Below are 16248 nucleotides of genomic sequence, written 5' to 3'. Positions count from 1 at the left end.
CTATTTCTTAAGCCAGAAAGCTTATTATATTTATGTGGGATCTGAACACGTGATTTAAAATTATTTATATTAACTGGCTGCTGTACAAGCAGTTCCTTTTTTAAAAATACAGAATTCAAGAGCACGTAAATGTGCCTAAAGCACGTGTGGCTAAAGCATTTTTGTTACCTACAGTGTTCATGATGGGTAGGTACTAACTGATTCTGAGGGCATCAAGGCAGTGCCCTTGTCTTGCTCTGTGTGTGTAAACTGTCATGTACATGTCTCGTATTCCTGAATTTAGTTATAGTGCCATTAGCCCCTCTTGACCCAAGCAGTTAGTCACAATTCAGGGTCTGTGAGTTGTTTTGCTGGGGAGAAGAAACTGGTGCAGGAACAAGGCATCTTTGTATACAGAGGACACAACTGGAAGGAAACAATAAGAAACCATTTCTTTGCTGAAAGCCCTAAGGTTTTTCTAGTCAACCTTTGGCCCAAAAGTTCTCGCCAGCAGGGTTTTCTCCACCGGCCTTTGCAGCTTTTTGCTGCTAGTGCTTTTGTGGCACTTTGTGGAGACCCGACCATGTTTAGCTCATATATGTACTTTTTTAACAAAGTGACAAAAGCTTGCACATTGGGAGAGACCAGTAATGTTTCTGCTACATGGTTCCGTGAAGCAATCCAGCATTTTCTTGCCTTTACCTGTAATGAAGAGCAGACATCACACAGTTAGTGTTCACAGAGGTTTAATCTAACTAAATATACCAGTTGTTTCAAAGAGAAGCCAGCTCCCCATGTTACAATTGCAGACTCTTTCTTTGAAACACTACTGGCCACTTTGGTGCAATATAGGACCTTTAGGTTCTGTAAACTGAAGTAGTCTGCGGAAGGAATGTCTCAAATAGTGCCATTTCCCAGCGTGCTAGACACAGCACTGGTGAAAGTTTGGTTGGCATCCACAAAGTGATTGAGGATGGGGAGCACGTGTGCTAATACCACTGGAGGTGTAAGTCTTATGTTCATAGGATTTACAGGGAGCAGTACAATTCTGAAGAAGGGAAAATATCAAAAAGTGTGTAGGACTACGCTGAATGTAGGAAAGACAAAACAGTACCCACAAGTGAATGTCCCCTTTATTGACATGCACTGATCTCAAAATAATGTAGTAGCAAAAAGCTGTGTTATGTGCCTTTTTTTCCATGTGTGTTTACAAATATCTACATAAGTGTGGGTGCCCCATGTTAGTTCATGCCTCAGCTCTAGTACAGGGCTGTGTCTCCAAGAGGACCTACAAGTAGGCTGTTGTTTTCTAGATCAGTTTAGCAAGAGTGCTTAATATTAGACTGTAACATAAAATAACCCAGATAATGCCTGTTAGACAGCAAATGAAGGGCTAAGATGTCAGGGCAAACAGTGAAGTAAGGGAAAGAGTTGGCTAACTACCTGGGCGTGGTGGAAAGAGAAATTTAGCGGCTTGAATGTGATTAAAGCAGGGAGGAACTGTATATCAAAACAAGAGAAGAAATTAGTTTACAAGAGTTGGGGATATAGCAACTACACAGTAAATGGAGATAATGCTGTCTGATGGAATCACATAATCATAGAATAACCTACTTTGTAATGGACCCCTGAAGGTCATCTGGTTCAAGCTCCTGCTCAAAGCAACTCAAAGCTCACTTTAAAGTTGTGTCAGGTTGCTCAGGAACTTCTACAGTTGGCTTCTTAATATCTCCAAGAATTGAAATGCCAGTCCTGCTGGGCAACCTGTTCCAGTGTTTGACCACTACTTTTTTTCCTTACATGTAGTCAGAGTTTTCCACGTTGCAACTTGTGTCCATTGTCATTCATCCTTTTCTTGTGCACTACCCAGAAAAATTTTACTCTATCTTTTCTGTAACTACCCATTAGGTGGTTGAGACAGCAAATTTATTGTCCTGTCCTCCTTCCCCTCCAGCTTAGCCTTCTCTTCTTCACACTGAACAAACCCTGCTGTTTCAGGATCTCCTCTTACATCATGTGCTCCAGCCACCTGACCATTGTGATGGAGCTCCACTGTACTCCCTCCAATTTGTCAATGTCTGTCTTATTCTGGGCGGCCCAAAATTGGATATAGTACTCCAGCTGCTGTATCACAAATCATGTCCTTCAACCTGCTGGCCAGACTCTTACCTGCTCTGCTCCAAGGACACATTGCTGACTCATGTTCAGGTTGGTGTCCACCAGGACTCCAAGGTTTATTTCTAAAAAGCAGCTTTCTATGCAGCCAGCTCCCAGCCTGTACTGTTGCATAGGGTTATTCCACCTCACGTGCAGGAGTTCATATTTGCTTTTCTTGAACTTCACGAGGTTTCTCTTGGCCCTTTTCTTCAGACTACATTGTGGGTAGTCCACCCATCCAGTCCATACCTCTTCAGTCTCTAAGGATCTTTTGGGAAATCATGTTGGAAGCTTTGCTAAAGTCAAGGTAGGTTACACCTCATCCTCTCATCCATTCCTTTGCCTTTAGTTACTGAGCCAGTCATCTCATTTTAGAGGGCAGTCAGGTATGGTTTGCTCTTGAGAAGTCTGTGCTGGCTGTTTCATGTCTTCTTCATTTCCTGCAAATGGCTTCTGGGAAGATTTGCTACATAATCTTCCCAAAGGTTAGTGCAAAGCTGGGAAGGCTGTAGTTTTTGCTCTTTTTGAAACTGGATGTTGAATTTGTCTCTCTTCAGTCATAAGGGACCCCCTCTAATCACCACAACCTTTCAAAGATCATTGTGGTTCCAATTCTTCAGTGAATCTGGCATCACTAAATGGCAACTTCTGGCAAAGTTGTTCTTACCCCTGTTTGTTTCACAGATCATAATGAATCACAGACCATAGCATATTGTTTTATACTTCTTTTGTATCGGATAGGCAATAGTATGAAAGTGATGTTCCTACATTTAAGTTATATCAAAATTCGTTTGCCAGAGCAAGAGATGTTGCAATTTGTTTTCATGATATTCTTCAGGAAGTGCTGATAAAAGAGATATATGCATTATGTATGCAAAGACACTTATAATTTAGTTATTTTGCAGACAAAATAATCTTATTGTTCTGTACACAGTATTGGATTTGCCACACACCAACAGCAAGCAAATTAGAATTTCCGGGATGCAACTCTCTAGACCAGATTAATCTGGAAGGCACTGAGTTCCTGCAGTTTTACTGTTAGGCTTGGTCTTCCGCATACCACCTTTTGTACTAGGTACTTTGTTTTTCGATCTGTGTAATTCCATGTTTTATACTTGTTTAAAATAGTGTCCAGACTAGCATGCAGCGTTCTGCACAGCAGGAGCTATCTGGAAATCACAGATCAGAGAAGGTGGTTAGCTGATTGAAGACCTAGCTCGTGGGATACCTAATCTCCAAAGGTCTATTTGCTTGGATTGGGAAGAGCTGACATGTTGCCACCTTAGAGTTTTCTGGATCTGGGATTTTGATGTTAATTTACAATGCAAGACTTGCATTGCAAGATGTTGGAAGTTTGAAGGTTTGGCCCATCCTTTGCTTTATTTCCTGACTTTCATTGCTGCGACTATTTGATCTCTCTCAGCATGTAACAAATCACTGTATTCTCCCCAAAGCCAGCCTGTGATATCTATTTATTTGACACTGCAGAGCCGCTCTGAAGGGTGAATAACTCAGGCAGATACATTATTAATCATTAAAGTTCAAAAGCTTTCAGAATGTTAAGTCGGAAGAGTAGAAGAGGATTGAACGTATAGGGGGATGGGCACTTTGGGCAGGTATATGGAGAGCTGGAAATAAACCAGTGGAAACTGTATGCTATCACGTCTGATTACTGCTCTGAAGATCTTTCAAATACACGGGCACAGGGATAATGCCAGAGTGGATTAGCAAAGTCTGATTGCATTTGGTTCCTACAGAGATTTTTTATTATGAGGTTATTTATGTTGTTTTGTCCAGCATTTGAATTGAATGAGTGGAAGTAATTTAACTTCTGTTCTCTTCCATCAAATTTTGCCTTCTTTTCTCTTATAGTGCAATCATGGAACACAAAGAGCTGTTGAAAGTTCCCTGGGATTGGCAAATAGGTAAGAAAACACTTTATTTCATTGAAAATAGTTGCTGAAGGAGGCGTGGAGACAACCAATGTTTGGGGAGGCAGGCACAAAGTTTCACAGGAGCCAATGTTTGTGACTTTTCCGCCAGTTACTGCCAAAGGTTGAACCACATGCCTCGTAACCTTTCTTAAGTGATCTGTCCTCCCATTGCCGTATTATGCCTCCCTTGCACCATTAGGTTAAGCATATGAATGCCATAAGATAATTATTCAGACAGCCGTGAAGTAAAACAATAATGGGGTTCCAGTCCTGAGATTCAGTGCAACACTGGGACAAATAAATGAGGTAGTCATTAAGAGCCAAACCTTTTCAATGAATGCCAAAGAAAGAAAATGGAACCTAACAAAAAAAAAAAAAAAGTACTTGCAGTGCATATTATAGCCTCATAAACTCATTTCCAAGGGGAGCATTTCTGTATGCAAATGGTTAATTGCTTTCCAAGTAGTCTTGGTGGAATATCTCAGATGTGTCTTTTAGACAAGTTTAGGTAGCACCATGGACAATGAAGCTCTTGTGGTGTTCTGCTATGCAGTGGATTGCATTTTCCCCTTGCAGTTTGGAAGCTGAGTTTATGATCTAAGACTCCCTTCTACTTAGTCCAACAAATTATTTGCTTTAAAAGCAAATCAACATTTAGGAGAGTCCCTATAATCACTCTTTTGCTATTTATGACAATAGAAGAAATAAAAGAAAACCAATAGAATAGAGCTGATGTACTCGGCAGGGGATTCAAGCTTTGGCAATCCATTGACAATAGCTTGTTACCTAGTTTTAGAGTGAACATTGAAATGACAGCTCAAAAGTGTGCAAAGGCAACTGATTATGAGGGGAATCCCTGAGGACAAGGGATACAAGTTATGGAATACACTGTTGTTTTCTTTAAACTTAGTTCACCATTTCCTCTCATCATCATAAACCTTAATAAAACCAGTGCATCCTTCACAAAACACCGCACCTAGAAGTCTTGAAGATTTGATGGTTGAGCTGTGCAACTAAATGACAAATCAATTTAAAGTATCCATGGAGAAACACACTCAACTACATACTATAAGTGTATTGGCCTTCTTTAATCTGAGATAATTAGCATAACTGCATCAGTGTTTGTTTATATTTCATGATAAGGAGCTCAGGGACATGATTAATCTGGTACTGATGGAACTAGCAATGGTCATAGTAAATTAATCTACTATCCGTGTAAATGTCATATATACTTCCATGGGAGTTCTGTTGTAACTCAATATCAGTGAAATGCGCTATTAAAATAAAGCCTTACTTGATCTGTGATGCCATTAAAATGTCATTGAAAGTTAGTCACTAATTCTGAAGAGTCCCTACGCTTCATAAGGAGGAGATCATCTTAGCAAGAGCATCATAGATACGTACTTGTTTTGTTAAAGCAATAATTGGAAACGCGGTGTAGTTGAACATGGATTAAATGGTGACAGTGTGTTCTTCCCTGGCTTCCACTGCACTTGGTATGCTTTCCATTGCATTGGCAGGGATACAAGGTTGTCAAGTAGTGATTGACAAATCTATGTCAGGGTGTTCACAGCCTTGTCCTGAATAGTTATCCACTGCGACAGACTCAAACCTACAGTCCAGCAGAGTTAAATCATCAGCCTTCTGAATGGTAGTGATAAAGTCACAGCAGGCAAGCTAATATATAACTCAAGGTGGCCTGTTGCCATCTGCCATAATTGTGCTATTAAGAATGGATGAGCTACCTTTCAACTGATGTAAAATGCAAATGATTTTTGAATATAAAGATCTAAAGCCAATCTGTTACGTCTATCATGTTTAGAACAGGCTGTGGCCCTCCTGATTTTAATTTTGGTAATTCCCCTGATACATAACATCATCTTCACACTTCGTATAAATCAGCGTAGCTCTGTTTGAATCCTTGAAGGTTTAAGTATTAATACTTGCGGACAACCTGACTGAAAGGAGAATGATTATACTGTTCTGACTGAGTGGTTTCATATGTGATCATGACACATTTTGTAGAGTGATAGATGAAATAATAACAAATAAACTAACATCAGTTTTATTTAAGAGAAAAGCCAATTTGAATCTCCAAGGAAGTGTCCTTTGTTACAGGGGGTTTGAATATTTCTGAATGGTCTTCATTCTAAGAAGGCAGTATGAAAAATCGTAACTGAATCCATTTCATCCCAATGACACGATAGCTTTTGGAGTAAAAATGCAAAGGCTAAAACATGCAACATCCAACCAGCATGCTCAGGAACTAAAACTGATATTGCCAAGGCATGTTAGTCTTGGTGGTACGTGGGCTACTTTAGAGCAGTCCCTGGGGGCAGATCCTGCCCATCTGTGTGAAGATGCCTAGTCTTAAGAGAAGTGGGGAAATACTGAGGGGTTGGGTCTTGCTTGTTCAGCCGGCAGAAGAGAAGGGTTTGAGGAGTTACCTACAAGGAGGTTATCAAAAGGACAGAGCCAAGGTCTTCACCGTGGTTCATGGCAGGAGGATGAGAGACAACAGGCTGTCCTGGTTTGGGCTCAGGTGGAGTTAATTTTCTTCTTAGTAGCTGTTACAGTGTGTTTTGGATTTAGTGTGAGAACAATGTTGATAACACCCTGATGTTTCAGTTGTTGCTAAGTAGCGCTTATCGCAAGTCAAGGATTTTTCGGTTTCCCATGCTCTGCCAGCAAGCAGGTGCACGAGGAGCTGGGAGGGAGCATGGCCAGGACCGCTGACCTGAACTAGCCAAAGGGATATTCCATACCATAGAACGTCATGCTCCGTATATAAACTGGGGGGAGTTGGCTGCAAGGGGTGGATCGCTGCTCAGGCATCGATCAGTGGGTGGTGAGCAATTGCACTGTGCATCACTTGTCTTTTCTTGTTTGTGGGGTTTTTTTAATTTATTTTTTATTAATATTTAATTTTATTATATTCCTTTTTATTATAATTATTGTTACTATTATTTATTGTTGTTGTTGTTATTGTTAGTATTACATTTTATTTTACTTTAGTTATTAAATTGTTCTTATCTCAACCCACGAGTTTTACTTTTTTTTTCCGATTCTCCTCCCCGTCCTACTGGGAAAGCAGGGAGTGAGCGAGCGGCTGGGTGGTGCGTAGTTACTGGCTGGGGTTAAAACATGACACAGGCAGAAGCTGAAATGAGAGATTCAGAGTGGATAAAAGGAAAATCTTCTTCACACTGAGGACAGGCAGGCAGTGGAGCAGGTTGTTCAGAGAGGTTGCGTAGTCTTCATCCTCAGAGATGTCAAGACCAGGCTGGGCAAAGTCCTGAGCAACTTGGTCTGATCTCACAGGTGAGCCTGGTTTGAGCAGGGTTTGAGCTAGAGACCCGTGAGCTTACTTCCAGCCTGAATCACCCCACAATCCTGTGATCCTTAGTGCCCCATTCAGACACTTACGAGGCATTCACACCCAACCAGGCAAAACTGGTGACCTTACCCATCAGGGTGAACGCTGACGACAAGATGGAATTCCTTCCACCGACTTTAGATACCTGGGATGTGGACATCTGATTTAGATAAATAGACTCCCTTTATCATCAGCAACAATAAACAGGCATGACAGAAATCATACTATGCTAAAGCTGGTGTCTAAAAGAGGTTGGACAATCTGCACCCTAGAATTTCCCAGTCTCTTCACTGACCACCAGCCCACAGTATGCATCCAGAGCTAGGTGTCACGAATCCCACCCACAGCTGCCTTCACACACATTAAACCTTCAGTTCAGGACAATGCCAGCACATCTAAAAGCAGACGGTTACAAATGATGAGCTTGTCAGGGTTTAACACAGACCAGCGGATCAGCTGATCATTACAAAAGCATCTTCTAACTTACCAGGTCGCTTCCTTCCAGATCCTGCCACGGGCAGTCGGTGCCGGTGGCTCGGTGCCGGGTTAGACACCCGTCCCAGCACCGGGGGCGGCAGCACAAGTCGTGGTTCCCCCCGCTGCCGTTTGCACTGCAGGGGTACCCGAGGAAGCTGCGGCTCCAAGCCTTTGACTTAAACCACATTTTTAGTCTGAAAACTGGCCCTCTGAGAAGCAATATCTGAAAATCATAGGATGTTATTTCCAGTTTGCTTACTGTCACCACTAAATGCCATCCAGCTGGGTGGGTATTACATGCATTTTTAAGATGTAAATGAAATGCCACTTTATAGTCACCTCTGATAGGACAGCTACAGTTTAAGCAATTTTCCACTGGAACTGAAATGCCCTTTGGAAAAGCAGCCTGTGAAGTGCATGTAGTTGGCTGCCAAAGAATATGAACACCAAGGCAGTACCATAAAATTATACTGTTAGTTGAGACTGTAACCCAACAAAGCACCTGAATAAGTGTGTTAAATCCTGACCGACTAGCAGGGGCTTGGTGGACCAGCTGGTGACTTGCAGACTGTACTTTGAGAATGCTGACTTCAGGTGCAGATTGGGGTTTGTGCCTGACCTGTTCTTGATTTAAGCCTGGAAGAAAAGCTGACTTAATGCTCATGTATGCAAACAATTTCTCATTGACTACGCTCTGTTTGATGCAGTCATTTGCCTACTACAGAAGAGTTGCAGAGTTTGCATAAAGCAACTCTTTCAAGCACTGTCTAAGACTGGTTCTGTTGTTACCCATATACAATGCACACCTTAAAAATTTGCTACCTGTTAGTAAAAGAAGTTCTTACCATGATTATCTATGTTCTGAATATAAATTCAAATTCATTATCATGCCATAACAATTGGTATATGGACACTGACATTTCGTGACTGCTGTATTTGTTTCAGATGAATGTACACTTCAGATGCTTCTGAAGGACTCAAACTATTATAGCTGGTTTTGTCATTTAGATAGCTTTTCTAAAGAGTTTTTAACTAAGTGGATCTGCAAGCAGATACAAATCATATGAGCTTTTTCCCCCCCCGCTTCTAATCCCTTTCAAGACTTTGGCAATCAGATTTTCTGCAACTTTTAGTCAATAACAACATGCTCTGAAGAGCTGGCATGAGTCTAAATTTAGGCTTGTGCACATATCAGCTGGGAATTCTGCAGCATACGGCAGCATAAGAAATATCATTTGCATGAGAGCAGATGAGTGAAGTGTTTGCTGGCTTTTTAACTTCATATTGATTAATTTGCCTTGGGATTTATCAAGTAATAACTGAAGCAATGAATTCTTTCCCAGTAAGTTATTTAGGTTTTTAAATGAAATTAGATTTTTACTGTAATGTATTTTTATTATATTAGTGTCTAACAATCTAATTTGTGTGAGGCACTCTGTAAACATGTAGCAAGAAAGAGTCCTAGCTCTGGAAAGCTTTACTGAGGAAGGCAGACGAAAAGGGGTAGAGGAACAGAGGTGCAAAACTGTGAAGTGATTTGTCAGGTTTGGTGGCAAAATAGAACTAGGGCCTCTGTCACTTGATTGCTGTCCTCATGCATTCATCCATTGGCTCACTAACTCCTCTGCAAATACTTTTGCATTCACTTTTTGGGTCCCAGAAAATACTGCGTGCTCCATCCAACTCAGCTGAACTCAGCTGGTGTTGGGAAAATTCAGCTCCTTAAGAGACTAGGTCTGATGTGCATCATTTCATCCAAATTTATGTTGGACATGAGGTATTCACCAGTAGTATAAGACGCCAATTTAAAACAGCACTGCTATCATGGAGACCACAGAGAAAGGACCTCGCATCCACTGCTGATGTGGTTTTCACTGGCTTTCTTATATATTTAGAATTATGTTCTTAGTCTCTCTCTCTCTCTATATGTGTATCTTAATAATTTGAATCCATGTTTCTTTGAAAAAAGCATTATTCATTCTTTTCTAAAAGCACAGCCTTCTTCCTCCCAACACGAGCCATTTCTGCAGGCTATGAAAGGTTACGTTGCTTCTTGTTTCTCTTCCACAGGCTTGTTGTATGTTGGCTTTAGTGCCTGTATGTTTGGCCTCTACAGCTTTATGCCAGTGGTCATAAAGAAAACCAGTGCTACTGCCGTCAACCTCTCCCTACTCACAGCTGACCTGTACAGCCTCTTCTGTGGATTATTCCTCTTCCACTACAAGGTATGTGGAAATGAGAGATGTATTTGGGTAATAGCAGTGTGCCTGAAGAGCCATCAGTGCAGAACAAACAAAAGCAGCCTCCAAGCTTTGTTAGATCTACACAGTAAAAGTGCAGATTTTTTTTATACTTCAGGCTTCCCACGCCAAAACCAATTTTATTTTATGATTTCCAGTTTTTAAAGAGAGTTCATTTGGTCTTGTTGTTACGAGTTTTAAGATTTAAGTACCTGTTCATCAACAACTGTATCACTAATTTCATTTTACTTATCAGAGGTAACTTCCAACTGCTGTGACCAGACCCAGGGTAGCAGCATGAAGGGGAAGACTCTTCCAGAAATGTCATAGATTTTTTTTGCCTGGGAACGAGGTTGTTTCATTCATGCTGATTCTGAATTTATAACTTGTAATTGTACGTGAATTACACCTTTCTTGTCAGCCAAACCAATGTCTTGCCTGTTAGTGTAAATGACAAAAGGTGCAGCAGATTTGTGTTGAAGTTAAACTTTTACCTCTCAGGTCCTCTAATATTTAAAACATTGTGTTGTACAGGCACACATTTGGTCTCTGATTACAAGGAATGGCACTTCATTATTCACAAATATCCCCCCCAGTCTCCATCATATGAAAGTAGCATCAGGGTGCTGGAGGCAATTGCTTTGTACCATCATTTATTCATAAGAGGGAGGTTACTTGATAGCTAAAATGGTGGCCCAGAGACGTGTTAGGTAAGTGAAAGCCTTAAAATTCTGAGTAGCTAACCAGCTCAAATCAGATTTTGTGATACTAATGGTACCTGAATGAATCTGAACGAGACAGTGAAAGTTCAAAGCTTCAGAGTCCAACACAAAACTGTTTTTCGATATTGCCTTTTATTTTGGTTTTATGGCTTTAAGAATTTTGTGGACAGAAGAAAAGCAAGTATAGAGACAAAAATTTGACTGAGGACACAATGTAGAGGTTGTCTGCTGCTTCACAGGTCTGTCTCATGGTGATTTGGTTCCTCGTTCTTTCTGCCCCACACTTCAGATCCAAAGTGTTTGACATTCGGTATTAGCAAAAATTGTTATCTCCTGTTAATAACATTATTTGATACACATAGCAAAATATATTTAGTGATGTTAGTCCCCTGTTTCTAAGAAAAATGGCTATATTACACAGTAAAAGACAGACAAATATAATTCTGAAAACAGTGGTGGTGGCCTTCTAGCAAAATCAAACTCTGTTAGAGGGAGAGACTCAAAAGGCAGCAGGGGTTGGACAGCTTCGTGCTCAGCATTGTTCAAACCTAACAAAAAAGGCAATTTTGCAAATGCAAACCTTAAACTTCAGGCACCTGCAAGGCAGAAGGTGCATAAAAGGTTTCAGTTCTTCCCAGTGTCTAATTGTTGGGTACGTTAGCAGAGCCAGGAAGGCAGAATTTTTAACCTCATCGACGCCCTGTCTTGCTACAGTAAGTGCATGCCAGCTCTCAACCACAGCGGCACCTTGGCCTCCCTTTAAGACCTGTACTGATAAAGTGCGCAAGAAGAGAAGGCTCAGAACTGGAAGGTTTTCTGGCTGAAAGCAAGGTCTCATCGTCTGTCCTGATAAACTGGTTGAGTTCCACCTCTGAAGTAAGCTGGTGGTCCCCTCTGCCCCTTACTCATCTGATAAGAAAACCGAAAATCTCATTCTTCTACGGTTAACTTTGTCATGCAGTCTTCTTCATAAAGTCTTATCAAACTCTTACTTCAGCCTATTTCGGTTTTTTACCTCCACTGCTCTCCCTGGGAGACTGTTTCAGAACATCACTACTCCAACAGTTACAAGCCTTCTTATTTCCAGCATAAATTTACTTGTGGCTGGTTTTTTTCCACTCATCTTTCTGCCAAGAGTATCCTGTAGCATGAAGAATGCCTCTGTCTCCTTAGTCTCCTTTTACTCCATTGGTACTTCAATAGAAAGCAGTCATATCCTCTCTCAGCCCCTAGTTCACTAATCAGAGCAAGCCCTTCTCCGCACGTCATCTGGTTGGGTTTCATCCTTCCTGAGATAGTCCCTTCAACTTGAGAAGCAGGAGAGGTCCCTCCAGCACCTGGTGCAATGCTCTTGTCTCTCCATTCCTCCAGAAAGCCTCTTACCCCATGCGTAGTAAGACTGTATTTCCATTTTTCGTCACTGCTTTTCCTTTGTGGTTTGTACTTAACCTGCAATCCATATAACCCATGTGCGGCTCTCCTTTGCTCTTCCCAGCTGAAGTACTGATAAGGAGAAGACCTTTGTCAGGACTTTGTGGAAGAGCCTTTACCTCAAACGTAGTATCAACTTCCCGAGCTGTCCATGTCTTCTTTCATACCCTTCAAATTTACATTGCAGAAGAAATTTGAAAAGAGAGTCTATACTCAGAGAGCATCTAGATTTAAAAGCCCACTTAGTTATCTGATTACTTCTTTTGTTACCATGTTTTTATCCTCAGTCAGATCACCTCCTCCTTTTCTTTCTGGTTTACTATCAGGTATCATTTTACACGAGGAAGTAGAACCGTGAAATGTGCAACTTGCGCTCAGTAATGAAGTCTAATATGTTAACATTAAACGATCTAAATTAATTCCCCTCCTAAGACTGTGTACACTTGCTTGTTTCCTAGCCTCTAAAAAGCCGTTTTGTTCCCAGCCCAGCTGTACATCTCCTTCACATACGCAGCAACTTCTGCTTATTGCTGCACTGGCCAATGGGCACAGCCCCACTTCACTGGGAAGCAAATGGGTTTATGCTGAATTAGGATCAACTGAGTGGTTTAGTGCCCCTTGCAGAATATAATTTTATGAGACTTTCAAGAAACAGTTATGATTTTTTCCCTGTACCGCTACTTTTATCACCAGACAGGTTTATTGCACCTGTAGCAGTAAATCTATGAAAATCCATGGAAAATGCAGGAAATGAGTTTAACTGGGCTTCAGAGCCTCTGAAACCAAACTGAGGAGAAGATTGCGTCTGAAGTGTTTTGACTCTTTAGCATTTCATTTTTTTTATAATACAGACTTGCAACATCATGACGTGCAGGACAGTGAGTTTATAAACAGCTGCATTTATATTCTTATCCCATATGCAGATGTCTTTGTAGTGCATTGAACAGTTCCCAGGCCTGTGGAAGCTACAAATACAGCATGTTAACTTGCTGTAACTCTGGTGATATACTTGTAATTCAAGATGTTAATTGTTCAGGGTGTTATTGTATTAAAATGTAATGATTTATGACTTCAAATTTGAGATAGATTATTAAATTGTAGTGCATAATTCTTAAAATTATGTGCATCCCCCAAACAAAACCTCTCTTTTTAGTTCTTCTGTAATCTATAACTGATTCCAAATATTCCAGTGGATGGGGAAATGTGTCTGGCCTCTTTGGTGGCTGAGTATTGCCCACTGTCATAGCATTTAAGTATACAACTCCATTTCTTCAGTCCTTTTTTTAAATTCTCACCATATTGCTATATTTTATTCAGTGTTGATGTTCAAAAGTTTCCTAGCTATCTGTTCTCATTTCACCTTCTTCTTAAGCACAATTAAATTATCTCCTGCTTTGAAAAACAAAGGCCATCAGTCCTAAAACTTAACAGATGATGATGATGATGATGATGATGTTATCCTGTACTATCACATTCATCTTCACCTCTTGTCTTTCAAACTCCTCTTTTGGTTTGAGCTTTGCCTTGATTTCTTGGTTTCTATGAACTTCAGCGTTCCTCGGAGTACTAAAGCCAGCCTGCGTAAGGCTCTTTCCCACCCCACACAGGGAGGGGGAGTCCACAGTGCCCCCCCAGTGTGGGGAACGCGCCTGCGCAGCAGAGCCGAGGGGCTGCATTCCCGGTTGGGTTTCACCCATGCTTTCTGTATAGAGACGTGGCGGTAAACAGCTTTGGAACCAGACAGAAGGATGCGATACCAATGTGAGATATGCTGTGCAGAGGGATGTCTCAGCATAGCGCGGAGGAAATTTAATGTTCTGAGTAACAGGACTGCCCTTGCCCTGTCAGAGACTGCAATAGCCATTCTTCGTCGTGGGTACGCTGACACCAGCGGTGCTGGGAAATTCAGGGCCAGCTCTGCGGGTGTATGGGGTTGGAAGTTTTGTATAACTTCGGAGATGTTCTTTTTTACATTTTAGTCTCAGCCTTAGCTTTATTTTTCTGTGAATTTTTAAAGTTCATGCTTTTCATCTGCAAGCCGTATGTTGTGCTTTAGTCATTCTAATCAAATTGGGTTCTCACTAAATAATCTAAGCAGTTTATTTTATGTTTTCCACAAGATAGAGCATGCATACTGATTGTGTTCTGCGCCAGCAGGTCGAGTCACACTATATTGTATCATTACCTAGCAAGCCAAGCACAATCAATTACATTCTGCCTTGGCAAATTCATTCATTATTTTATCCAAGTTGCAGCTATAAATATTCAGAATTTCTGTATATAGTAGCAATTTCCAAATGAAGAAAATGCATATATTTCATAATAAATCAAGGAAGTCATATATCTTGATTTAGAATTGTGGAGAGTATCTGTGACAAAGGACTTGGCTACACAGATAAATATGATTCTTGAAACCTTTCAGCACCAGAAATCTGAAATGATGCTAGCTGAAACCTCACTTGCTGATACTTATTGATGCTTCTAAAAATGACTTTTCAATGCTAATTCTAACAGCAGAGTCCCTCCAATGGAAGGGAACAGATGACAGCCTTCCCATTACATCAAGAAACAAGCCATGAAGGAGTCTGCGCTTTGACATGACGGAGAAGAGAGGGTACAAGTTGGGGGCCATAGGTTCCAATTTCATTTTTGCCAGCACAGATCCTAAGCAATGCCCATAAATTGGGGATTTATGTAGGCTTCACTGAGATGAAAATTTGGTCCTCACTGGAAACGAAGGAGAAGAATTAGGAGCCTCCATTAAAAGCATGTACTTTACCATCCTGATCCAAAGCACTGAAGCCAGTATGAGTTTCTCTGCTGGCTTCAGTTCATTTTCCTGAATTAGGAAAGTCAGCCACTCAAGCAGTAATCTTTAAAAAAATTCACAGTTTCATGACTGTGGAGATAAAGACCATGTCTTATTGTGACTCTCTATGCTTCAGACAGTCCTTTTTTTTGTTAGTGAAGGATGGATATGAAGTCTGTGGTTTGGGAGCAGGAGGTAGAATTGGTTTGGGGGAGGATTGTTTGTTTATGAGTTTGATTTTTACTTGGCAGCCATCCATAAACACCTGAGAGACTTTTCCCAATCATCTGACCAAGCTGAGAAAATACTTCAAATGATGTTCTCTTTTTTTTTTTTTTTTTTTTAACTTTTATCTGCTAGTATAAGCTGAAGTCATTAAGATCCTTTTCTTTGCTTGCACTTGTTAGGGGACTGACACCTACATATTTTAAACTTTGACAGTGGTGTTTGTCAGTGGTGCATCATTATTTCTAGTAGAACAGGCAGTGCAGGCTAAACAACTATTTTTTACATTATTACTTCTTCAGTCACATACTTTAGGATATTTTCCTGATGAAATTGGATATGCAAGCTGCTTGACCCATAAACTCTGTTTGAATGGAATTTAATCTCACAGGACCTTTATCCTGGTGAAGGCTTCTAAGCCCTTGATAATAATGAGGATAAATCATATTACTAGTTAATTCTTTATGCCACTGGTAATGTGCAGAAACCTATGTGCACGTTTCCCTTTCTTTTCCAGAGTACTACATTTCTTACAGTGGGACTCCCTCTCAACAGCTCTGTTCCCATGAAGCTGTACTGTCTCCATGCCTTTAATCTAAGTGGATTTTAAAAGCCTCTTTCTCACATTTCTTTAAATTTATTTATTTATGTATTTAAATTTCCTCCTCCAAATTATAATCAATTAGAAAATAGTTAGGCAGCTATATTTGAAGAGGTACCTTTAGGTGGAAAGGAGTTAGCTGTGTCTTTGGTCACACTTGAATGTACGTTCCCATGACAGAAAGGGCCACATCCACTCACCCTTTGTCTGAGGATGCAGGATGCCGTAGAATACAAAAGCTATCAAGTAAAATGACGAAAAAAAGTAGAAGCTGGAAAATGAAATGACTCCCACCAA

General features: G+C 40.7%; 1 protein-coding gene across 1 annotated transcript in view; it reads left to right on the top strand.

The window, feature by feature from the left end:
• The window catches only part of SLC35F1 (solute carrier family 35, member F1), a gene marked incomplete at its 5' end in the record, with an annotated part of 106414 nt that overhangs the window by 72791 nt on the left and 17375 nt on the right, over positions 1-16248 (top strand). The window contains 2 exons of the mRNA XM_010585863.1: positions 4009-4061; positions 9994-10148. Of these exons, the coding sequence (XP_010584165.1) occupies positions 4009-4061; positions 9994-10148 (208 nt within the window). The remainder of the gene's footprint in view (positions 1-4008; positions 4062-9993; positions 10149-16248) is intronic.

Source organism: Haliaeetus leucocephalus, unplaced genomic scaffold, assembly GCF_000737465.1.
Source record: "Haliaeetus leucocephalus isolate CR32 unplaced genomic scaffold, Haliaeetus_leucocephalus-4.0 Scaffold130, whole genome shotgun sequence".
In the NCBI taxonomy this organism is placed as follows: domain Eukaryota; kingdom Metazoa; phylum Chordata; class Aves; order Accipitriformes; family Accipitridae; genus Haliaeetus; species Haliaeetus leucocephalus.
Note: the sequence above shows the minus strand (reverse complement) of the source record. Positions and strands in the feature narration are given on the sequence as shown.